The sequence below is a fragment of the Trichosurus vulpecula genome, chromosome 2 (genome assembly GCF_011100635.1).
Source record: "Trichosurus vulpecula isolate mTriVul1 chromosome 2, mTriVul1.pri, whole genome shotgun sequence".
Taxonomy (NCBI): Eukaryota; Metazoa; Chordata; class Mammalia; order Diprotodontia; family Phalangeridae; genus Trichosurus; species Trichosurus vulpecula.
In genome coordinates, this window is record NC_050574.1 from 247,591,922 (window position 1) to 247,618,550 (window position 26,629).

A 26,629-nucleotide genomic window follows, 5' to 3' on the forward strand; every position below is an offset into this window, starting at 1 on the left:
GGAGTTGACAACACATACTGGGAAGCAGTAGTCTTAGAAGGGTGCTTTCCTTGGAGAAGTGGAGATGGTGAGTGGAACCATAAGGGAAGTAACTGACAAACTCTTCCTAAAAGCAATGGAATTGTTGATTCATTTATGGCTCCTTGGGCAAGATGCAGAAAGGGGGCTAGAGGTGGGGAGAATGATGATGCTATCATGTGCCAGTGGCCGTTTGGATGACAAGAAAATGATCAGAGTAGATAGCTGAATAAAATGTGAAGCGTGGTCATAGTCTTCTTTATGAAGAGAATGAAAAAGGCATAATAACCCTATTTCAAATGAGGTAGAGTTAAAATAACCCCATTTTAAAGAAAATATGCATTCACATGTAATGGGTGGAATAAGGGGAAAGTGATGAGAACAAGAAGACATCTTGGGAAAGAAATTTAATAAATGAACAAGAATTGTCTCTCAGCCATGCAGCTGACAGACTTTTCCATGAAGACTTCTAGTTAAAGGAAATTAATTACTTCATGAATCAGTCCATTACAGACTTTTGACATTTTTAATTACTAAGAGCTAAAGTCAGGCTAAGAACAAGTTTAATCCCTTGTCCACATAGAAACCAGTGAAGTTAATATAAATATTGTTAATAATATCCTTCTTCAGAGTCCTCCTCTATAGTTTTCATTACAGCAAAGAGCTTTAGGTTCTTCAAGGCCATGGAAGAAGAGAGCAATCTCTGAAAGGTTCCCCACTGCCCCTAAGTGGAAAGAGGATGGCACATCATCACGCTGGTCACAGGGCAATGATTTTTTGGTGGGAGGGGGTTTGAGGGGACTTAGCAACTCTCAAAAGACCATCTGCTAAGTTGAAAAGGGGTATTTTAAAGGTTTACTCACATCAGCAAAATCTCGTATTCTTGAATATCAGGGTATGGAATGTTTCAGGCTAGTTGAGTAAAGAATATGGAGAGATTTCCCAGTTACCTCTTCCAGATGAAGCCTTTCCATGTGACTGTATTATTGGCTTTGAAATAAAATCCCAGAACATCAGGCACATATGCTTAGAAGCATGGATGGAGATATATTTTAAAGCTGAGTGTCTAAATATAGATGCATGTCTTAGAAAGTATCTCAGAGTATATGTTTTCATATATGGTTGGTTGGTTGTTGTCCTTCATTCTCAAAGAGGACAAAAATGACATCACTACACTTGAGTCAAGATTCAATGTTTGTGACTGTGGCTGATCAGGCCAATACGAGTTCCGAATGCTCTACTGCAGGTCAGGCACAAATAGTCCACATGAACCTTTGGGGTGGATGCCCTAAACTTGCACATCCCGCATTACCTTTGAGCTGTTTCAATTCTGCTTTGCTCATAGAGCACAGCACCTTCTCTGATGTGGGCATGCCATGCTGAGCAGTCCTGGGTCAGTGTCTCCCATGTCATACATTCAATTCAAAAGTTCTTAAGAGAGACCTCAAGAGTGTCTTTGTATCACTTCTTCTGACCATCATGTGAATGGTTGCCACGTGTGAGTTCTCCATGAAACAGTCTTTTTGGCAAGCATACGTTTTGCATTTGAACAGCCCATTGGAATTGCACTCTTTGAAGCAGAGTTTGAATGCTTGGCAGTTTAGTTTGAGTAAGAACCTGGTACCGTATCCTGCCAGGTGATCTTCAGAATCTCCCTAAGACAATTCACATGGAAGAGATTCAGTTTCCTGGCATGTCTCTAGTAGACTGGCATAAAACAATGAGGTCAGCACCACAGCTCTGTAGACCTTCAGTTTGGTAATCAGTCTAATACCCTTCAGTTTGGTAATCAGTCTAATACCTCTTCTCTCCCATACTTTCCTTCGGAGCCTCCCAAACACTGAGCTAGCTCTAAGCTATCTCTAAGAAGGCAGCATTTAATTCCATCAAAACTGAAGTATAAGCATATGTGTATATATACATATATAGTCCATTATGTGTGATATTAGATTGCATATGCTTCTATTCATCCCTTTATTGATAATAATCAATAATTTATGGTGAATAGGAAATGTATTAATATTTTAGTTGAATAAGAAATTAGCATTATATATCATAGAGAGGCAACATGACGTAAGTACTACCCTTGGAGTCAGGAAGACCTTGGTTCAATCCCTGCCTCTGATACATACCAGCTGGATGAATCTTGGCAAGTCACTTAAACTCTCAGGGCCCCAGGCAACTTTTTAAGATTGAGTTATAAATGAATTCTTGATCCATATCAATGAAGAGTATTTCTAAACCAGGAGTCCTTTGTACAAACAAAATCTCAGTTTTGAACCTATTAAAAGAAAAAAAAAGATGAAAAGATAGCCTATGTAACTTCCCCAAATTCCCTTAAACTGCAATGAAGTCAGATAAAATGGCAAAATAATTCAGTAAATGAAACAATAGAAGAAATGTGTGTTTTTGCCAAATTATTAAATGATCATTTTGGATGACATGCCATCAGAGACTCTTTGTGCTCTATATCCTTTCCATTAGCTTCACCACCCTCCCTACTTCTCCAAGAAAAAAAAAATACTTAAAAGTGCTTTTTTAGGCCCACCCATTAGATTTTTTTTAATGCTTTCCATTTCTATTTCTTTTCTCTTTTCCTCCTTTTTTATGCAGGGTTGAGAATATTGGGTCTACAATCATAAGCCATTTTCCCCACCTAAATACAAAGAAAGAATTAAGTTTTATTTTGGCACTTTAAAAAAAGAGATTGTTGTGTCTGCTTTCCCTGAAATAAAAGTTCAAAAGAACTGGCATGGTTCATGGTGACAAAGGAAAAAAAACAACTGAGAGTAAAATTTTAAGAGCTGCTCTTTAATTGTGTTCTTAATCTAAACATGGACCCTAATTTCCCAATATTTATATAAAATGTAGAATCTGAGATATTTGAATTAGATCTGAAAAAATTCTTCTCTAGTTGACTGCAAATGAAAGGTGAATATCTAAGATGAATTTTAAATCTTAGGCCTCAGTATTTTTTTACAATTAGGTAAATACTGCTTTGGGAGAGTTTTATAATTCTCGATAGAAAGATAGAAGGAATACTGAAATTGTAAAATACTATATAAATAATTCATTTTAATATAATTAATATCACATATTGTTACAATACAATATAATGTTATGTTGTATTATAACTGTTATAGAATTACACAAATGAATGTATTTTAATGTCATAACATTTAGTTTTGGCATGTTCCTTTGTATTATAAATTTTTTTTTCAGGATCCAGGGTAATACATCACACATTTACTCACTGCCTTCTATGTGTAAAACATGATACACTACCTTTGTGGAACTCAAGGGTTACTAGTTTTTACACAAACACAAATAACTAGGATAACAAATAACAAAGGAATAATACTTGATAGAGTGCATGAGAGAAAAAAGTCATTATGTGCTGACTGGAGGCATCAGAGAAGGGAAGCATTTACTGGAGGAGGTAACATTTAGATTGACACATGAGTTTTATAGTTGGAGGAGACAAAAAGAGGGCATACTGGGTATAAAGACCAGGATGGGCAAAGGTATAGAAGAGAGAAATCAGAAAGTTTGTGTGGGAATTAGTGAATAATTCACTTTTATTAGAATTTCCAGTTCAGATATCTTCTGTATGCCAGAAACTCCATTTTCATTACATAAATTTGTTTTAATTAGTGGTGTCCATAATGGAAAACATTTAATAAGTGGAAGTTCTATTTTGTAAATCATCAATCATGTGTATTAGAAATTAAAAAAATATATAGTAAATAAAAAATGCTTATTAATCCTGTTCATTTCCATATGTGTTTGCAGGAAGTCCAGCACAATTGCCAGCTTCATAGGATATCATTTTGTGCAGATGATAAAACTGACAAGAGGATATTTACTTTCATATGCAAAGATTCCGAGTCAAATAAACATTTGTGCTATGTATTTGACAGCGAAAAGTGTGTAAGTATGCCAAATGTTTTAGAGTGATTTATTCCATTTTATAAATACAGGAAATGGCTTATTCCTAACAGTATTGAAATTATTTGAAAGAACAAGGCCTGAAGACATTTAAAGATTCATCACATCATGAGAACATGCAGCAAAAGCCCTTGCTTGACAAAATTCTCATGCTTGTCGACACATGAAGACAGGCAAATTTACTTTATCAGAGAATCATGCCTATGTCATGTTTTCATTTGTTTTGTTTAGTAAGGAGTTTGCACATGTTTTTATTTCATTTCATAGAGAATAAATTTTGAAAATTTCTTCTTGGTATGTAAATATTACCCAAATGTTTAGGTGCATCATGGAGATAGGTACATTTTATTTCATGATTTTTGAAATATGTAACTTTAGGGAAAGAGCTAAAATATTGCCTTAAAACACTCCTAATGATTCAAAACTATGGTTATTTTCATTTTAATGCCCTTTCATGTGCTTGACCACATAGGTCAAGAAAATGATACACATAAACACATAATATTCATAGGCACCTAATGCTCAAACCACAAATAATGCACATAGAGGACAAGAATTAGAAAATTATTGAACCAAATCCTATGTTGGGTAATTATTTGGCATCTAATCTTGCATTTTGGTACCAGGGACAAGTAAAAGAAATTTTTGACTGAGCCTGAATTCCTACTGAAAAATATAGATAGTTAATTTCAAATATCATGTGCTTTTAACCACTAAAGTCATTAATGAAGGCAGAGCACTTAGTGTAACAGATGATTAACTTTGGCAATAAACAAGACCTGATTAATTTGGTTGCTAATTATTCTTACCTGCTGCCAACATTGTCAATGGACTGATATAAGCATTATCATTTACCTTTTATGGTTTTATTGCCAAGTGCTGTGAAATTTATAAAACATGAAAAAGGGTTGGTCAGTGTCCTTAAATAACATAGTGTTCAAAAAGAGGTCATCCAAATCAGCAACATATAGATACTAAGTGTGGGTATTTGTTTAAAATCTTGCTTTGCTTTGTGTATTTATTTTAACTTTGTACTTATTTTTGGAGGAAAGAAAGGTGACAAGTGGTTGACAGAGGGACAGATTTAACTGGATCCCTGCCATTTCTTGTTCTAGACTCTATAGTATCTTATAGCACCTCTTACCACTAAATGTCCATTTTCGGCAACCACATCAAACTGTTAATGACTATTGAGCTGACTTTCTGTCAGCTGCATCACCTCTTTTTCACATGTAAAGCTGCCGTTCAGACTTACATTGAGACTTAGGCAGTTGATTTTTCTTTAATCAACATTCTCAACTCTATAATTTACCCTGTCATATTCCTCTGTCAACACTTGAATTAAATTCAGTAAAGATTTGTTAAACATTTAATATGTGCCAGATGCTGTGGTAATATTAGATTTGGCCCATTATTTCAGTTTGTTAAAAATGTGTTTGAATCTCAGTTCTGTGAAACAACATAAATTAGTCATGCCTCCCAATTCCATGTCATCTAAAAGTTTAATGAGATTTTCTATATTTTCATCTGTTATTTGTTTTAAAGTATCAACAAAATAGAACCAATGACATTATCTAATGTCACACCACTAGGAATGCTCTTTTAGATTGATACTGATTCATTAATCAATTGAGATATGCATTGGCACATTTGGGTACATTTATCAAATGTTCTATGGATACCTATACAAATTAGCTATATAATCAACCAGCCCATATTTCTTTATCTATAGCATATCGTGAGAAACTTGCTAAATACCTTTCTTGAATAAAAATCTGTTGCACAAAAACATTTTTCTATTCTACTTGTCTAATAACACTATCAAAAGGAAATAAGGTTTGGCATGAATTAGTCTTAATGAAAACATTTTAGTTTACATCACTAATGTTTCTAATTGCTCACAAACCATCCATTCAGTAATTTATTTTAGAATTGCTCCCTTAACATCAAACTCGCAGGTCTATGCTTTCTGGGATCTTCCTTTTTATCCCTTTTTGAAAAATAAAACGTTAACTCAATTAGCATTTATTAAGTACCTACTATGTGCCAGGAACTGTGCTAAAGGAAAGCCAAGAAAAAAAACAAACAACTTTTCTCAATTAGCTCACAGTCTAATAGGGAAGCCACCATGCAAACAAGTTTGTACATAACATATATACAAATTAAATTAAGGATAGTTTGAGAAGAAGTCACTGAGATTAAGGAAGAGTGGGAAAGACTTCTTATAGAAAGGACTTGAAGGAAACCAAGGAAGCTGAAAGTGAAGATGAGAGAGGAGAGTATTCCAGGTATGGAGAACACCCGGTAGGTGGCTCAGTGGATAGAGCACTTAGTGCTGGAGTTCAAATTGGACCTCAGATACTCACTAGCTGTGTGACCCTGCATAATTCACTTAATCTCTGTCTTAATACACTGGAGAGCGAAATAGCAAATCACTGCAGTGTCTTTGTCAAGAAAACCTCATGGATTATAATGATCCAGAGCTGGACATGGCTGAACAACATTTATTAGGACAGTTAGGTGACACAGTGGATAAATTGCCAGACCTGGAGTCAGGGAGACCTGAATTCAAATGTGACTTCAGACACTTACTTGCTGTGTGACCCTGAGCAAACCACTTAACCCTGTAGTGATTTGCCTCAGTTTCCTCATATGTAAAATGAGCTGGAGAAGGAAATGGCAAATTACTCCAGTGTCTATACAAGAAAATCCCAAATGGGATCATGAAGAGTCAGACTTGACTGAAATGACTGAACAACAAAACAACAGTTAAAAATGCTTCAGGTTGGGAGGTAAAGTATGAAGAACAGTCAGGAATTCAGTATCACTGGACTGCCCAGTGCTTGGAGGGGAGAAATGTAGAAAAAGCCTTCAAAAGCCAAACAGAATCCATATTTGATCCCAGTAGAAGCAGCATTAGTGGCCTTCAGGCATGTTTTCTTATGGGAGTTCTTCTGTCTTGTCTACAGGGTTCTTTCAATTTAAACTTGTTTAAATCGCTTAGATGAGTTGATGACAAAGTACCTATTTTCAATTTAGTTCCCTTTTAAATAATGTTTTAACCTATTTATTTTGATTACCTTTTGCCAATCCAGAAAACAGAAGGTAAAAAAAAGAACTCAAATTAAAAAAAAAAGAAACAACCTGAATGGCTTGCCTTTTCTTTTTTAACTATTAATATTACAACAATTCTCTCAAGCATTCCCTTATTGGTTATTATAACTAATAAACGAATAATAACTAACATTTATATAGTATTTACCATATGCCAGGCCCTGTGCTAAGATATTTCTTATTTCATTTGGTTCTCACTACAATCCTGGGATGCGTGTACTGTTATTATCATCTCTGTTTTGTAATTGAGAAAACTGAGGTAGAGAGAAGTTAAGTCACTTACTCAGAGTCGTACAGCTAATATGTGTCTAAGGCCACACTTGAACAAAGGTCTGCCTACCTCCAGGCCCAACACTCTATCCACTGTGCCATCTAGCTGCTCCATGTAGTGTAGACTTAGAGTCATAGGACCTGAGTTTGAATGCCTCCTTTGCCACTTACTACCCGAGGGACCCTGGGAAAAATACAACCTTTCTGAGCCTTAGTTACCTTATATATAAAATGAGGGGATGTAATAAATGGCCATCTGAGATCCCTTCCAACTCTATATCAGTGGTTCTATGTGATCTTTTATTTATTTGCAGAATGAACCCCTCGTCAGGAAATAGAGAAACAGCAAAGTAAGATTTGGTATCCTAACCAACACATGAGAAAAGGTCAATGTACCCTAGGAGGATCAGGACCTGTCCAGCAGTGTTAATAATTCTTTATTAATCGTCCTCCAAAGCTCTTGTCATCTCTTGCTACTGTCTATTAGAGGTTATCACCTAGTGTTTTTGCTGGCATGTAAAACAGAACACTCAAAATGGAACCCAAAACTGAACACCTAATCTAGTCCCCCCAAATCTGGAGCTCTAGCTTCTGAGCTTCAGTTTCCTCATTGGTAAAATGATGATAATCTGTATTTTTTGTTCAGTCATTTCCAACCCTTTGTGACCCAGTTTGGGGTTTTCTTGGTAAAGATACTGGAGTGGCTTGCCTTTTGCTTCTGCAGTTCATTTTATAGATAAGGAAACTGAGGCAAACAGGGTTCAGTGACTTGCCCAGGGTTGCACAGCTAGTAAGTGTCAGAGGCCAGATTTGAACTCAGGAAGATGAGTCTTCCAGACTCAAAGCACAACTCTCTATCCACCTTGCTGCCCATAATCTGTAGTACGTACCTCTAAAGTTCCTTCCAGTTCTAGCTCTGTCTTAAGGCATGGGTAGAAGTGAAGCTCTTAGACTGCCACTTAGTGCTCCTCAATGTTAGACAAATCTCTCTCCTTTACCTGTTATACATCTCTTTCGTGATGTAATTTGCACAACTTCTCTTAATGTAGTTTGCCACCAAAATCACATCTGATTAAACATGTTTTGTCAGAGTCTTACATATAAGTTCACAAAAATTTTTTGAATAAATGTCCTGTTTAACTTTGCTAAATAAAGTATTTTATTTTTAATGGAAAATAAAGATGGGTAAAGATTTAGTTATTTCCTATAGAAATAAGCTCTTGTTCTTCTTAATTGATAACCTGTTATAGTAAAGACATGGACTGCAATCAGTAAATATAGTGTAGATTTTATGATATATTCTATAATAGAATATAAATATGTCTATATATTTATATAGAGAGAAGAACATTAACCATTGAGTTGGTATTTCCTACAGTGTCCATTCCAGTTAACAAGAGGTAATGAAAACCTTTGTAGATGAAGTTGCTAATTACAGTTATACAACTGGGATTCCTTTAGATTACAAAATGCCAAATGTAAAAGAGCAATTATTGGTGTGATTAAAATCATTGACAATGAAGGGATGTATTATTAAGAGAGAAAATAGCAGCAGCATGAAGCTTTAAACTCTGTATCTCAGATTTATTTTAGGTATTGATCATTTGAGGAAAATCCCTGGGCAAGCCACCCTGTTTGCCTCAGTCTTCTCCTAGTAAAATGAGCTGAAGAAGGAAATGGCAAACCATTCCAGTATCTTTGCCAAGAAAACCCCAAATGGGGTCACAAAGTCAGACATGGCTGAAGCAACTGAACAACAAAACGGATTTACTAAAATATCTTGAACCTCTAATTAAATAAAGCAGGGAGAAAGGCCTTTACTTAATAACAGCAACGAGTTCAATTCAATTAAACAAACATATATGAAACCCTAAAAATAGCATATCATGTCCACAAATTATTTCTTCTGCAAGAGCATAGTATTTTCAAATGTTAAAGTAACTGATAGGCTACCATATAATAACAAGACTTGTTGAATATAGCTTGTGGAATAGGGTCAATACACGTTCTGTATTATTTCAACCAAAATTTTTTAATGCCTGCTGTGTATGACAGAGGCAAAGCAAAGGGTAGGACAGCTCAGGGTGGTTTGAAGTGAATAGATGAAGAAGGAAATAGCAGTGAAATTAGCAAGAAGACCATATCCCTATCACAGTGCTTGGGGGCCTAGACCTATGATTTCATTGGTAGAGGGAATTCTTAGTCAGGAAAACTGTCTCTTCAGGCTAGCATCTTTTCTGGAACTGAGGGGTTAAGTGTTTTGCCCAGGGTCACACAGTCAGAATAGAGTGAGGCATTGCTCCCCATTGTGCATGCTGCCTATTGTGCTAGGACTGTAGTAAATGCCACATACTTATTCCAAGAAAGAGAAAACAAACTGAGATGGATCATGCGAAATACTTATTTAAATGAAGGAAAAACAAACTGAGAAGTTCCATGCCTAGAATTCTCTCCCTCCTTATCTCTGCCTCCTGGCTTCCTTCAGGTCTCAGCTTAAGACCCACTTTCTTTTAAGAAACCTTTCCCAGTCCTTAATCGTCGCTGAGATGACTCCCAATTTGTCTTATATAAATCTTGTTTGTACATTGCTGTTTATAAGCTCTTCCCTAGATTCTAAGCTCCGTGTGAGTAGGGACTATCTCTTGCCTCTTTTTGTATCCCTAGTACGGCTGTATAAAAGGCATTTAATAAATGCTTATTGAATGAATGAAGGAACATCGTGTCCCTCGTTAGACTGAACTCCTTGAGAGTGGGAACAGTTTGTTTTTTCCCTTTTTTGTGTAGCAGTGTCTGGCACATAGCAGGTGATTAATAAATGCTAGTTGTTTGACTAATTGGCTGATTATAATAATAGGTAACTTTTATATAGCACTTTAAAAATGATTTTCAAAGTGTTTTATATATCTTAGCTCATTCGATCCTCACAACAACTCTGAAAGGTGGATGCCCTTTATCACATTTTACACAAGAGAAAGCTGGGGCACAGAGAAGTTATGACTTATAATCACACAGGCAGGATTCAAACTCAAGTCTCCCCAAATCTAGATCTTGCAGTCTATCCACTGGGCCACATTGCTGCCAGTTTAAAAGATTAGTTTAAACAGAAGAAATAATATATTGCATGTAGAACAGTGGCCCTCCAATCTTGTAGCTCTTCACCTCCCCCCACCCCCCTGAAGGTGAGCTGACAAAGAGTAGATTTTAAAATGGAGTTGGATGAGCCACGGATCCTGCCTCCTCTTGTCCCTGCTCCCTCAGTACTCAGCCAAGCTCACACACCTCTTGTGAATGCTTGCCTCCCAGGGCAGCGGTCTGATCCTGGAGATGGTCTTACTACAGTGCCAATTCTTTCTCTTTGGTTTTTCTCAAAGGCTGAAGAGATAACTTTAACGATTGGTCAAGCCTTCGATCTGGCCTACAGGAAGTTTCTAGAATCTGGAGGAAAAGATGTTGAAACAAGAAAACAGATTGCAGGGTTGCAGAAAAGAGTGAGTAACCGAAACCTGTTGATCACATGTATTTGAGCTAAGTACAGGGAAACTTGCAGACCATCAAACAAATTGAGAAGTCCTCCCATTCCATTCCCCCACACAGATTGGAACTGCTTTCATTTTGTTCCTCTAATTGTCCACTCCTGATCCCCTGCACAGTTTTTAACCATTTTATATTGAATTCCCACAAGAACTTAGTGTTCTCATGTGACTTTGCTTCACTTCCTGATGCTTCTCATGGGGATCAGAGCAGCAGAAGGAGCAGATGCTGGGTAAGTGGTTTCCCACGCAGATCAGATTCCTTTTGTTATTAAATTACCCCTTCCCCTCACTCTCTTCAGAATCATCATAAGCAAGTTTCACTGTCCTGTGGTTATACCCCTAGATTATGGGTACAATTTGCAAAGTGGATTTAGAAAAAAACAGAAAGATGGGAGCAATCAGGAAGAAGAAATTAGTCCAAAACGCAAATATTATAAAATTTAAAATACATGCATTTCCAATGACCTGGAGTTCTAAATTATATCCCAGGCTTTACCTAAATAACTATCCCCTGTGCATGAAACATTACATTATATTTTGAAATGATGGATAAGCAAAGTTTAGAAAGGTCACTCCAGAGTGCAGTCAGGAGTTGATGGTATTTAAGAAAAAAATAAATTTCTGATTTGATGTTCTATAACCATTTGCTTTTTTAGATACAAGAACTAGAAACTGAGAATACAGAACTCAGAAATAAAGTCCAGGATTTGGAAAATCAGTTAAGAATAGCTCAGATATCAACGTCTCCAGTAAGTATTTGTAAAACCCGTGCTGGTTCAGGGGGAAAAAATCAAATATTGCTTGGCACAGGTGTATGTCACATTTTTTTCTAATATCTTTATATTTAAACCACATCTCTAATATCACAGATAAAGAGAAAGCTTATCAATACAGAAAGGGATAGGGGCTAGGCCTATTATTTCTTTAGTATAAGGAAACTTCCAGGTGAAATGACTACCTCTACCTAGTTTCTACCTTTTTTGGAACTTACAGAATTACCTAGAACAGTTAGGTCAAACAGCTACCATGTGTCCAAGGCAGGACTTGAAACCTGGTTTTCTTGGCTTTGAAGCCACTTCTCCAATCACTACTCCATCACTATCCCTGATGAATACAGATAATCCTCAAAATAGCTTCATCTATTAGATCCATTTTATTCTGGATAACTAATTCCAGCATCAATGTAATTCTAGGCCTTGTTGTGGATTAAGTAAGTTTCTATAATAGTAATATTTGGACTTTGAGGTCTGTTGATTAGTGCATCATGGCTAAATTCAATGAAGCCTTCTGCAGTGGGGTAGGAGAATTAATAGAAGTCCCAAAGCAGTAAGCTGTGGCCCAGGAAGTAGTTTTTTACTTTGCAAGATCTGGTTCCAAAGGAGTAAATTAATCCCACAGCATGAGAAACTAGTATTCTGGGCACAGAAATTACTTGTCATTGTAGTCAGTTCTTATATTGTTACTAAATTAATCATTTTGTAGTTTATTCATAATTTTAAAATCCATGGTTAGCTTTTGCATTCCACCTAAGATGCTTAGATCCATTTCTTTCCATTAGATGGTATGTAATTAGGGTATAGAAGCATTTTAGTACTGATCTAAACCAAATATAATAGGGAAAATTATGCTTCCTGTTTTGATCATTTATACCAACACTACCTTTCTTTTGTTCCCCTACCAAAGTTCTCCGTGAGTTATACCTGGGTTTTTTTTTTTGGTTTTTGGGTTTTTTTAATGTCTGTTTGCTTGTTTTGGAAGATCTAGGTCAAGTGCTGTGTTCAGTCACATCAATAGTGAAGTGATCTCTAAAAATTATTATTTAGTTATATCTTTCAATAAACAAATAACTACTAAACAATAAGGGAATGTCTTTACCCATCATGTTAATGGGTGACAACATTACCAGACTACTGTAAGAGTTGATTCTTTTGATAATTTATGCAGACTGCTACATCATGAGTTTGGCCATTATAATAGGTGATTGATTAATGTATTCCTGGCAGCCCAGGGTGGAATTATGAACACATTTACTCATAGAATTGTGGTTATATATTGTGGTTAGGTTCTATATTGCCAATAGTGCTAGTACCAGTTTCCTTTATTTTACAAATGATGTCTGTGATGAACAACTCAATAATTTAAATGCTCTACATGTAATTAACACAATAAAACTAAAAATACTGACTTTGTGATCTGATGACTATATTTTATTCTGTCAAAAAATACTAGGGTGTTACTTATTTCCTATTGCCAGAAGTAATATTTCTTTCCTCAGAGCTGACATAGTACTTTATACCTGGCTCAAAGTACTTTTCTTTCCAACCTTGCATTTGAATTATGTGCACACATTTCCTGACTCCCATACTGTAAGCCATAACATCATATATCCCAGTGCCTAGGACATAGGAGAGGATGATTAAATATAAAATAAATCCTTTACCACAGCAAGGTACTATAACAACAACATTGCTAGCAGCTGTTGTTGGGGTGAAAGACCAACAACAAAAGCACACAGGAAGGCTGCTAGCACAGATTCTTTGATCTGCTTTTCTAAGGAAAGCAACTTTAAGGGGTTAACAATCTTACTTTAATTAAACATACATATATCATTCACATAGTTCAGGGGGAAAAGCCAGCACCCAGAACTTCAGGGTAAATACAAACAGAAATTACAAGCATACATTATATAAATAGAGCAGATAAACACAAATCAGCAGACAGGCTTCTAGCTGTCTGTCCAAGCAATGCACAAACAGTTGCCAGAGAGAAAAGCACCAACATCTGGGTTTTCAAAGCCAGGGGAGCTGCTTCAATGGCAAAACACTGACCGCTGAGTTTATATATACTTCTTCAGTGTCAAAGGGCGTCACAACCATGGGACTCAAACCCATGTGAACTAAAGAACTCTCTATTCAATCAAAGATTCCTTAGTGCTGAGAAGATTCCAAAACAAAGACAACAAAAAGTCCACTTTGCTTGCCATTATGTTTGAAAAGCAAAACTCATCAAAGGTACTTGTTACCTCAGCATTCCAAAAGGGAAAATAGTAAAAAAAAAAAAAAAAAAAAAAAAAACTCCCACCTTAATTACCGTAACAGTACCTAATAGTACTTAATAGTACTTAATAGTACCTAAAGTACTTTCTGGATCCAAAACAATATGACCTGAACCCCACAATACAGTTGGTTTCCAACTTACAAATGGGTTGTGGTCCAAAAGTTCATTTTAAGTTACTCATTTGAAACTTGAAATGTGTTTTCCCACAGAAACAAAAGGTTACACAATATAATTCATTTTTTAAGTCAGCCTTAAAAAAAAATCCAAACCTGTCTAATTCAATCTGAAGAAAGTGAAATAATGGATAATACTATCAAAACTAACCACAATTTGTAACCATGATTCAATGGGAAACACATTCATAATTTCAACCGGAGATACCGGGAACACATTTCTCAATCACCATTCACAGTGATCAAATATGTGATGTAGTAGTTGGCAAAAATTATGAAAAGATCCAATTCTTAAGACAGTCTAGTTATGCTGTGGTATGTTAATATGATAGACACAGACCTTTCCAAGTTTCCATCAGTTATTCACAGAAAAATGACAAAATAGCTAATTTAAAAGATTAGTTCTATATAGAAATGATAGAATAAAACAGTTGTGAAAATGGAATGTAACAAATGTTTCTTTCCTCCCCTCCCAGATTCTTTTATTTTGCCAGAAATATGCATGATAAAGAACATTGAGTAATTTAAAATTTTAGGTACTATTAGCATACTAATGTTAAAAAATAGTGCCTTTATAATCTGATTATTTTTTCTGGCTGTATGCTTTGTTCTTCTTTGTCACCAAAGAAAGATTCCAAAGTCTGAGTCTGAATCTGAGTTCATTTTCGCTCTCTGGCCATGTTTCAGCCAACTACTTGACCCTTGAGTTTTTCGTGGGGGTATGACTGCTTGTAGAGTAGAGAGTACTTTGTCCCAAGCTTGAGGGGTTGCGCTGTTGTTTTCAGAGCTATTTCTACACAGCAAGCTCTGCCACACCAGCGCTTCTCCTCCCCCAAGAACTTCCAACCTGGACTTCAACTCAGATCTTAAGCGGGCTCTGCACTCCTGCTCTGATCTGCCACTTAATTCCTCCCACCAGGTGGGCCTGGGGCCAGAAGCTACTGCAGCTGTAGTTCTGTCATCAGAGCTGAACTACCTCCGCTGCCCCCGGGGCAGTGGCCGAACAGAGAACTCCTTCCACTCTGTCTCCGCAGCTTTTCCCACTAACCTTCTCTGTTGTCTTTTGTGTTTGTGTGTTGAGAAGTCTGGTAACTGCCACAGCTCACTGATTCAGGACGCTAGGGCCTGTTCCGTCCAGCTCCCAGACTGGTTGGTTTGGGTGCAGCCCACGCTGGACTGTGCTCTGCTCCAATCCCAGCTCCGTGAGATAGATCTTACCCAGCGACCATCCAGGCTGTCCTGGGCTGGAGCCCTGCTTCCCTCTGCTATTTTGTGGGTTCTGCAGCTCTAGAATTTGTTCAGAGCCATTTTTTATGGGTGTTTGGAGGGTCCTGGGAGAGAGCCCTAGGCAAATCCCTGCTTTCCAGCCGCCATCTTCTGATTATTTTTTCTGTCAAAAAAATCTTGAATTTTCCCTTTGAACTAACATTCTTTTATAAGTGCTCCACAAAATACTTTTGAATTTCATTTTCCATCTGAACCATTATGAGCTAGGTATATAAATATAAAGTTCACAGGCAGATAGCATAGATAGCAAAGATAATACATACATACATACATACATACATACATACATACATATACACACACATATTAAGCATTTAGTACATGCCAGGCTTATACATTATGCTAAGAGCCCTCTTTGTACTCTCAGGAAGCTTATATTTTAATAGTGGAAGACAATACCTATAGAAATGCTAGACAGTAAGGAGAAGGAGGGTAAGTCTGTAGAAAGTCTAGATGAGAAAAGGATGAAATATGGCTAGAGTCCATCCTAAAATATTGTACCAAGAGAGAATCTCCAATCAGGAGAGCAGGACCCTAGCATGATATTTCCCAGGTGGGCAGTGCTATAAGTGAGGAGAAAGGCGCAGTCTGGAGAAAGTTATAGTGAGAATAAGAGGATGTAAACATATGCACAAATTACTATGCTACAAGTTAGAATGTATTAGAAGTGCTATGAGAAAGTTGATGTTGGAAAGACTATTTCTTTTGGAGGGAATCAGGAAAGGCTTCTTGAAGTGGCACCTGAACTGAACATTGGAGGGAATTTCAGCAGTTGAAACTAAAGGTCCTGGGAAGACAGAAGGCCCATTCCAACATGGCAGAGAGAGCATGAGCAATGGTACAGAGAAAAAAGGGAGGCACCAATGGCAAGAACATACAGAGCAAGCAAGGGATCTGCAAGTGTTTACATATGGACTTGCAGTAAAAATTGTTGCTTGACAGTTCACAAGAGAAGCCCAGTTCTCCCATGTATCATTTAACATCTAAAAAGTACCAGTATGTAATGATAAAAAATTCAGATGAAATAAGCATAAGTGCCTTCAGACAACTTAAGATGGCCAGAAGCCTTCCAGAGCTCTCCAGTGTCACCAATTAATGTCAAATATGGAAAGTAATTGAAACATTAGGAAAGAAGCTTTAGGAAAATGTTAGGTAGATTATATAGTATGACTAGGTTGTGTTTTTACCAAGAACAGTTCAATACTGGGAAAGCTATCAAGTATAACAGTCCATATTAATAATAAAAACAATAAAAATCACATGATATCCATGAAGGCAACTTTTGCCTAAATATAATACCTATTTCTATTAAAACCACAAGTACTCATAAAAATACATCGATCTTTCTTTAGTTTAACAAATTGTATCTATTTAGAATGCAGAGCTAGTTTTCTACATAATGGAAAAGCATTAGAGACCATTCTGATAAGATCAGGAGAACAGCAAGGAGATTCATTATCACCACTATTACTGAATAAAGTTATAGAAATTTGAACTAAAGCAATAAGACAAGAAAAAGAAATTGAGAGAAGGAAAGATGAAACAAAATTATCGCTTTTTTGTGGATGAAATATTGTCTACCTAGAGATTCACCTAAAGTTAATTAAAACATTAATTTCAGCAAAGTGTCAGAAGGTAATATAACCAACATAAATGATTAGCTTTTCTACATACAACTAGTAAAACCGCAAGAGCTACAAAGAGAAATTCCATTCAAAAAAAAATAGCTATAATGGATATAAAATATTTGAGAGTTCATCGTGCTAAAATATGTACGTATGTATGTGTATACATATATATGTATATATGAAGTAGGTGAAGAAAACTACACAATTAAAGACAACACTAAATAATTAGAAAGTTATTAATTGCTTATGGGTTGTCAATATAGTAAAAATACCAATAATACCTAAATTAGTTTACTGACTCAGGGCCATACCAATTAAACTAACAAAGGTTTACCATCCTCTCTTTCTCTCTGATGAGAGGGTGGGGTCATGAACTACAAACCAAACCTCCTTTTAAGGAGAGAGCTCAGGTCAGACATCTAATTCCTCATTTTTCACCTGGCTGCATTACTTGGGGACTTCTCTGACTTTTCTGCCATGCTTACTATTGGGATAACCTCATCATCCTTTAAGATCTCAGCAACAGTGGTACTCCACCTCATCACTAACCTCTGCCTCTCTGATTAGATGGTGGGGCCATAAATTCCAAACCTCCATTTAGGAAAAGAGCTCAGCTCTAACATCTCCTCATTTCTTACCTGGCTGTACTATGTGGAGACTTCTCCACCATGCCCCCACATTAGGTATACCCTCTTTTCCATTTCCTTTTGTATATAGTCTTTCCCTTTTAGAATGTAAGGTCCTCAAAAGTAGGAACTTTCTTTTTTTGTATTTATGTCCTCAACACTTAACATAATGACTGTAATAGGCATTGTAGTAGGTATTTAATGTTTATTGCCTATTGTTTATTGATTAAAAATAATAATAATAACAATAATAAAATTTATCTGGAGGAATAAAAGGTCAAGAATCACAAGGGAAACAATGGGGGAGATGTGGAAGAAAAGAAGGCTTGCAGTCTCTTAATTCAAGATGTAATGCAAAGCAGTAGTCGTCAAAAACTATTTTGTTACTAGTTAAAAAATAGAGAAATGGTCAGTGGAGAAGATTAAGTATACAACATATAGAAGAAAACAAACATAGTAGCACAGTATTTTGTAAATCTAAAGATCTCAACTACTGGAGTAAGGACTCACTATTCATCAAAAGCTTATTGAAAAACTGCAAGACAGTCTGGCAGAAATTATGTTTAGACCAACATCTCATACCATATACAATACCACATAGTTATGGATCCCAGATATAAAAAGAGAGAAGGAAATGGTTTTGCAGCTAGTTTGGGGAGAGTTTTTGACTAAACAGATGAAAATAGGAGATGAGAAATTTGGATTGCATAAAATTGAAAGACATTCATGAAGGAAACTAGTTTTGAAAACATGAAAATAAGAACTATTTCCTAATAGATACAATTAAAAGATAAGAAAATTTTGTTCTTAAGGAAGAAATATAGATTACCAAAAACCTGTATGAAAAATGCTCAAAATCACTGATAATGAGAAGTTAAATTCCAAATAACTCTGAGTTGTATTCTCAGTTCTCATTTGACTAAACAGTAGATCACAGGTATAAATGTGAGTTCTGGCCAACTAGTATGCTACATTTAGAGATTTTTTATTTATTTATTAAGAATACCCTCTGCTTACTTGACTACATATGCCCTTGTCATTTATAATCAGAAACTGGAAGGATAGGCTTCCCAGTTGCTGATCTGTAGTCTCCCCAAACCCGACACATGGTATTTGTGTTTTTGTTGGGCTATGGCCCTTTTCCAGCAGTTTTTGTCAAATAAATATATATACATATATACATATATATAGTATATGTATATGTGTATATATGTGTGTATATACATAAGTATATATAGTCTATCTATCTATATTATATATATAATATTTATATAATATATATATATATAGTGAGTAGAGTGTTTGTGTTTATCAAGTACTAGAGTGCTAGTTACATTTTCTTCCATATGTTGTATAGCTAATCTTTTCCACTGATTGAGCTCTATATTTTCTACCTACTACCAAATTATCTTGAGAATTACTGCTTTGTAATATAATTTGAGAACTGGCACTGCTAGGCCCCTTTCATTCCCACTTTTTTCATTATTTCCCTTGAGATTTTTGACCTTTTATGCCTCCATATTTATTTTATTATTATTTTGACATTTTCTTCTTACTCTGCTTCAGAGACATGGATCTGAGGAAGGAAAATGTGTCTCACTGAAAGTTCTCTTCATAAGTAGAGGGCAGTGTGTCTATAGTCTGGCCAAAGATAGAAGGTAAAAGTTCCAGGACCTTCAGACACTGACCCCTATGTTACAGAATTTTAAATTACAATAACAAATTACCACATAGAACTGGACATCATAAAACAAATAGCTGTACACAGTGGAGAATAGATTTCACTGATGTTAAAATATGGCCATGTTTTAAAATGTAATTATGAAAAGAATTGTTCTCCATATTGTATTCCTCTGCCTGTTAGGCCCTTGGCAACTACCATCATTCCCTACCTCTCCTCTCAATTGTGGATCTACTCAATACATCCATTGTATAAAAGAATGCACATCTTCTAAGAAATAACCATAAGTATATGTTTTAATTCTTCTTTCTATCAGACTTCCTGAAAAAGTATTTCAGCATCTAACCAACACTAAAATATGCCTTAAGTTGACATTTAATGAAATAGAAAACCAAATTGGTTTTTCCAGATGACTTTCTATTCCAAATGTAAGTTTGATGGCAAGTCTGAGAGAATTATTTTTTAGATCTAAACCTTTGTTATAGATTTCTACAAGTACTCTTAGGCATGCTCTTATAGTTTCATAAGCACAGTTCATTTTAGACTTTTATGTGAACTAAGTCTTCAGTAGAAGTTTTCAGTAGTACCTCGTGATATGATTTATGTCCAAGAGAAAGCAAAATCTTATAGGACTTAAAAACAGATATTTTTCATCAGACCTACAAGTTATGTACATTTGATTCTGTTACAATCCTAAGAGGGTAATTTTAAAATAACAAGTATAAAATACATGGTCATATAGTTCCTTTTATCAAGATATTTTTGCATATTTGACCAGTATTTGTACCAAAGAACTTTGTGGTTATTGTTTTATGATCCAGGTTAACACCCTAACAGTGTAAATGTTGCCAATCAATGAGATCATGGAATATTCTAGAGCTAGCAAAAAAAAAATTATGACATACCAAATACCTTACTTGCTTAGCATTAAAATAAAAAGTGATAGTAAACCATTTAAAAACAGAGAGATGATCAAACTGCTTCCCTGCCCCTTTCTTGATTTCTCTTCAGTGCCTCATAGGCATGATGAGTCAGGATCACTCATGTCCAGCGGGTGGTTGTATGGATTGACATGGGTTTTTTGGTCAAATTTTCCCATTTGTGGGTTCTCTGTTGTTGTCGTTCACAAAGGGAGCACTTACAGTATACTAGGCGCCATACTGTAGTTCCAGAATTGTGGTTTCCATCTGTGGTTACCAATTTTGAGAGTGTTGATATTACTACAACCCTATATAACATTGGACTGTTGAAGTGTTTTAACTGATTTTTGGAATTTGGTCTCTTATTTTATACGGTCATTTAGATGCACAGAGAAATTTCCATTACTTGACTGTGCTGTTTGCTTTTCTTCAGTGTTCTAGTGGTTTGGCAGTAGATTAGAGGTTGGGTTTTCTACCATTTGGTACTAATTATCTAGGAACAATCTGATTTTCATTTATTACTTCACATGGTAGTGCTTCTCATGTTTATGTTGGAAAATGGGGTCAACTCTGCTCTCATCCACCAAGTCACTCCAGCAGATGGACGTTTTTCTATAATGGCAGGCACAAAGAGTTAAATAAAATTCTTCACTTTACTGCGTGTGTGTGTGTGTGTGTGCGCGCACGCGCGCCTGTGCACATATATAATTATTTCATTTCTGGGGCCAGCAGCATGCATTAAATTTACATTATTACTAGGATGTTAAATGAATAAAATTGAATTGCTAAAGGTTACTGGGCTTTCCTTTTGCTGAATAAAATCCTATCAAGCTGGATAAAATTCTGTCTTTTTATACCTTAATATGTGGTTACTGAGTAGATTTGATAAGATATTTATGGATAAGAATCTAGATCTCTCTTTTCCTTTTATCTTTCCTTCCTTCCTCCCTCCCTCCCTTCCTTCCTTCCTTCCTTCCAGAAACCATGAGTAAACAATAATTATAATTTTACTTTCTGTTTTCTCAACTACCATTGAAAAAAGCTCCAACAGGAAAGATAAGATTACTGAAACTCAATTTTGCAGAAAGTCAATGTGAAGAACCTTGATACGTTAAACTTTCACATTGTTCCGCAGATGCTCCAGACCCACAATTCCTGCCCCCCCCCTTCTCCCAGAAAAGTGGATTTTCTCATAATTATTCATTTATAAAGAAAATAAAGAGGAAATGGAGTCATATAGTCTAAAGAGTATTAGATTGGGATTCTTAACATAGTTGTCTTGCTAGCTGATTCTTCAACTTGGCTAAAAGCATTTAATCTCTGCTTCAGTTTCTCCAGTTTGTGTCATGAGTACTTATCTTGTAAGGTGATTTTAATGGCACAATGAGATAATGGATATGTCAGTGCTTTGGAAATGAAGAAAATATGAAGATTATGAAGAAATGCACAGACTGTTGCTATAAGTCATGCCTTCTCTTTTGAGTAATCTCTGCAGTTACATCTTCTCTAAGAAGTCTTTCTAAAAAGATGCCCTCCAAATACACTAAAATGGAAAGGTGACTAGGCAGAATTTCCATAGTATCAACATCCAGGGAGGAGGGCAAGTGCATCTGCCCCTCACAGGCATCTCCAGAGTCCCACTTTACACATTGCTGTGCCTTCTTATTCTACCTACCGGAAGTTGAGAATGGGAGGGAAAGGTTAGGGATCAGAAGTGATACCATGGAATGTGTTCTGAGGAACCTATATTGATTCTTGGGGTGACTATACCTACTTGAATCAAACTGCCTTCTGTACCATGCATCAAAACACAGAGCCTGGACATCCATATTATTTATCTCTCCTTGAGTATGCCTGGGACAAGCAGCAATATTAGTATAGAATTACCTGAAGTGGGATCCTGGGGCCTTCCCACACCCCAGGTGAGCTTTTCCTGGTACAGCTTTGCCTTGCCTCATTCCCTCCCATGTTGACCTCCTTAGCAGCCAGACTTACACCCAAGTGCCACAATCACCCTTAATTAATTTTGCTTGAAGGTCAGAATGCTTAGTTTTGAGTTCTGCCCTAAGGTAACTACAGTTTAAATAATATTGAAAATGCTATTTTCCAGTAGTATCAGACAAAATGTGCTAGGAATAATGGTGTTATAATCTCAAATCTTTTTTAGACTGAATTACAATGAACCAATTTGATGATGTAGAAGAAAACATAATTTATAAGGGACAAAAATTAACCTGTTTGCCATTTTAATTTGGACTCTAAAATAAATTCAAGGCCTTATTTTTTTTCTCTAGAGACTTGTAAATTTTGCTCCCTACAATAATATTATTTTAAGATAGTTTCTTAGCCTTACATTTTTGCCAAAAGATTTAGCTCTTGGTTTTTTGTTTGTTTTTGTAGCTCTTAGTCAAAAATTAAGTTTTTTTTTAAATAGAGGTACTTTCATGCATTCATTGATTTGTTCATTATACACAGATGAAGAGGAAAGTAATGATTGAAAAAAACATCATTATGATTTAAAAGCCAAACCACAAAAGACTAAAGTTTATTTATAGTACATATGAAAAAAACACCACAGTATTGAAAGTTATCTTTAAGTGTCTTCATCATTTAATATTTTTGTCCTTCATTAAGCATTTGATGAGTAGAGAGGAGGTCCCCTTTATACAGAAAGTCAGGTATCATACATAGAGCCTCTTACAGCCCAGCTAGAGTCATCAGAACTTGAGACCAGTGAGGGAGCGATAATACTGTAAATCTATGTAGAACAGTTTCTAAAATTTTGATTTTTTCAGTTTAAACATAAGGTGTCCCAAGTCTTAGGGCATTATAGGACTTAGTGCACTAGACTTTTGAGACACCTGACATTGACCTTAGCGAGAAGATCCATCACACAAAATATTTCTTTTCATGGACAGTATGTGTTTCACTTTTTTAAAAAATTCTTATCTGGTTAAAGCAACATTTAAAAATAAGTTCCAGAACACTTAAATTTAGAAAGACCAACCAGAATATGTCTTTAATGCCAAAAATGCCACTGCACATCATTAAATTGCTCTGGATTTGGCAGTTATATTTTCTCATCCGTATTTCATAAGCCTAATAGCTTGGTGAGAGAGCTGGCACTTTTGAAACATACACAGAGATTGGAATATTCTGAGCCTGAATTCCATCCTTTATAAGGAATCAAATTCAGCAAACTAGTTTCCTGATCCAAATAAACAGGGATGATGCTTCTGCCCCTAATCTCTTTGATTTGGACAGACTTCGGTATAGCTTTGGGCCTTAAATCCTAATACCCAGGTATACTGACAATATCATTTCTTCCTAGAATACTTCTCTAAAATTGATCAAACTCTTCAGTGCAATATTTTAAACATTATAACCTTTTGTATGAGTATCATAATAAAAATTTCTCAAAAACCCTTAAATTAGGCCATTTTGGTCATTAATTGAGGGAACCTTTTAAAGACAGTACCCTTTGTAAGGATACTAAAGATAGCATCCTTACCCAGACATGATTTGTCATGAGTCATAGAGAAACAATTTATTTTATTTTTTTAATCCTGGTGACATCATACATAATTTCTACTTGAAATCTTTATATGATTTTCAACCACTATTTTTGCATTTCAATTCAAATGAAAAATGTATGTAAAATTTTTAAAGTGACAAATATTTACTGAGCCCCTACTTTGTGCTTTGCCGGTGCTATTGAAAGGTATGGTCATAGAATGGAAAAAAAAAACATACTGGTCTTGGAGTCAGAAGACCTGATTTAAGATCCTGGCTCTGCCACTTAATAGTTGTGTGACATTGAACAAGTAACTTAACCTGTCTGAGATTCAGTTTCTTCATCCATAAAAGAGAGAGAAGAATTCTTGCTCTACTCTTCTCCCAGGGTTGTTTTGAGCAAAGTACCACAGAGCACTCCACCCACCCCCCCAAAACAAAACAAAAAACCCTTCAAATCATTATGAAATGTGAACTCTTAACAGCTTTATTAATTATTTGGTGTAGAGAATTCCCATTGATGGGCAGATGGGCAGCTTCTATGTTGTTTATATGCTCAATTGCCCAGGGCACCAAGAGGTCAATTGGCTGGCCCAGGACCACACAGTATGTTTTTCTGAGTCCAAGACCAGCTCTTTATCCAGTATTCTACTGCTCACATTTAGGCTTTTAAAGCCTCAATTTCCTCATCTGTAAAATGAGAGACTTGGACTAAATAATAAGGATTTTTTTGAACACTGAAATTCTGGGACCCTATTCTATAAATTTGGAGTCACTGTATTTTAATATAAAGACAAGTAAATTAGTCAGCATAGTTAGCAAAGAAGACATTAGTAATTCTACTGTATAGTGAAGGATACATAACTTGATTACACGAAAAAACTAGAAAACTGTGCCTGTGCATATATTTATATACATATGTATATGTGTAGATTTTTCCATTTATATTATAGTAATGTATTTATATTTTTACCCAACTTTAGTAGATGTCTTTATTCTACATGGACAAGGACTGCACCCATGATTTCATTGCTATAGGGAATTAATAAATGAGAAAACTTCTTGTACCGGTGCAAGTCATTACCTTCTCTACATCTTAGTCTTGCAGAGTTGCCTCTTGCATTGAGAGGTTCATTTACTTGGCTAGGATCACATGACCAGTGTATGTAACAGGTTGGGCTTGAACCCCTGTCATCCTGGTTTAAGGTGAGTTCTTGAGCCCCGAAGCCATGCTGTCTCTCTTAACTAATAAAACAAGGCAGTCATAAACTAGTAAAAAAAGAATATGTAATAGGCATACTCATTATTTTGGTTTATTACAAATTAATTTAGTTGTAGTGAAAAAGATTACTCACAAAATGGAAATGGCCCTCAATTGGAATTGGAACCATTCAATAAGTATTTATTAAATGCTCAGACCCCGGGCTGAGCTCTGGAGACACAAAAATGAAGAAGCTGTATTCTGTAGTGAGGGACAGCACATATTAAGAAATTAACCATGTGATATTGGCAAGTCACTTAGTGTCTGCAGGCCCCAAGTTCCTCCTCTCCAAAATGAGGATATTAACAAAGTATTCTCTCCCTGGCTGAGGAAAGCTTTTTAAATTCTTACTCCTATGGAAATATGAAACCTTTGCAACATGAGGATCTTCTGCTAGATAATTTCTGAGGTCGCTTTCTGTTCTAGAATTTACTTATTCTGATTTTACAATGTGCAATGAATATCAGCATGACTTCATATAGCACTTTAAGAACAATCTTGAGGCAAATCAGAATTCAAATTCAATTGCCTATTAAAATAATTAATTTCCAACAACTCACTTAAGTTTGACCATCAGCTTCATTTTGTTGAGGCACAGTATGTCCCCCAAGGCGAGGTTGTAAGGGACCAGGCCAGGGACTGCCCATCTGCCTGAAAGGATTTCCCCTGCACAGAGAGTTTCCTACTTCCTATTGCTTCCTCATAGCCACCCTCCTCAGGTGAGGAGACCTCAGGCTTCATGAGCACCTTGGGCTTTCTATCGCCCATTTGTTTTAGCATGTACCCTGAGAGAAGGCTGCAGAGGGTCGGGCTGGGCATCATCTGTCTGCCCCAAAGCAATGACTTACATCTATGTTAGTGAAAGGAAATGTCTACCTTCTACTGCCAGCCCAGTCTCCTAGCTGGGATGTGGAGAACAACAGTGCAAAGAGGAGCAACCTACCTTCTGTCTTCAGGCCTTCCACCTTCTACTGCAGCATCCTTTGAGGGAAGAGGAAAGCTGGTGAGGAATCATACTTCTTTCTCTTGCTGTGCAGAATCAGCTTACATCTCTAGCTGTGCCCTATTCCTGCCTAACCTCCAGCCTTTGGAGGGAAGAGGATTTGGGAAGTCAGGTCACCCATCTGACCTGGGGCTTCCCATCTCATATTACACTTGCTTGCAGCCCGATCTCCAACCTCCATTGGGAAGAAGAGTGGCACCCTTCACTCAGTGACCAACATCCTCACACTTAGTCATAGTCTTCATGTCCTAGTAACTCTGATTATCCAAAACCCAACTCCTGCCTCCCATCACCTGATTCATCACTGCCATACCTCTTAACCTTCCTGCATCAGAATTTCAACCAAATACCACCCAGCTCTTCCACTGCAACCTTTGGAATGCCTGTTCCATAGGCAATAAACTTCCCCTCTTAGATCTTTCCCTTTCCCACTCCTTCCATTTACTAGCTCTCACTGTAACGGGGCTCCTCACTAATGACATACCTCCCAGGCCACCCTTTCCAGTACTGGCTGCACCTTCAAACACTCCCCTTGGCTCATAGATCAAGGAGGGGGAGTTGGAATACTCCTTGCTCTTCATTGCCACTTTCAGGTTC

At 36.3% G+C, this 26,629-nt stretch overlaps 1 protein-coding gene across 1 annotated transcript in view; it reads left to right on the forward strand.

Annotated features, from left to right (window-relative positions):
• Positions 1-26,629, forward strand: part of GULP1 (GULP PTB domain containing engulfment adaptor 1) — a 149,614-nt gene that overhangs the window by 95,540 nt on the left and 27,445 nt on the right. Inside the window, exons 5-7 of the mRNA XM_036742634.1 lie at positions 3,811-3,948; positions 10,722-10,838; positions 11,540-11,632. Of these exons, the coding sequence (XP_036598529.1) occupies positions 3,811-3,948; positions 10,722-10,838; positions 11,540-11,632 (348 nt within the window). The remainder of the gene's footprint in view (positions 1-3,810; positions 3,949-10,721; positions 10,839-11,539; positions 11,633-26,629) is intronic.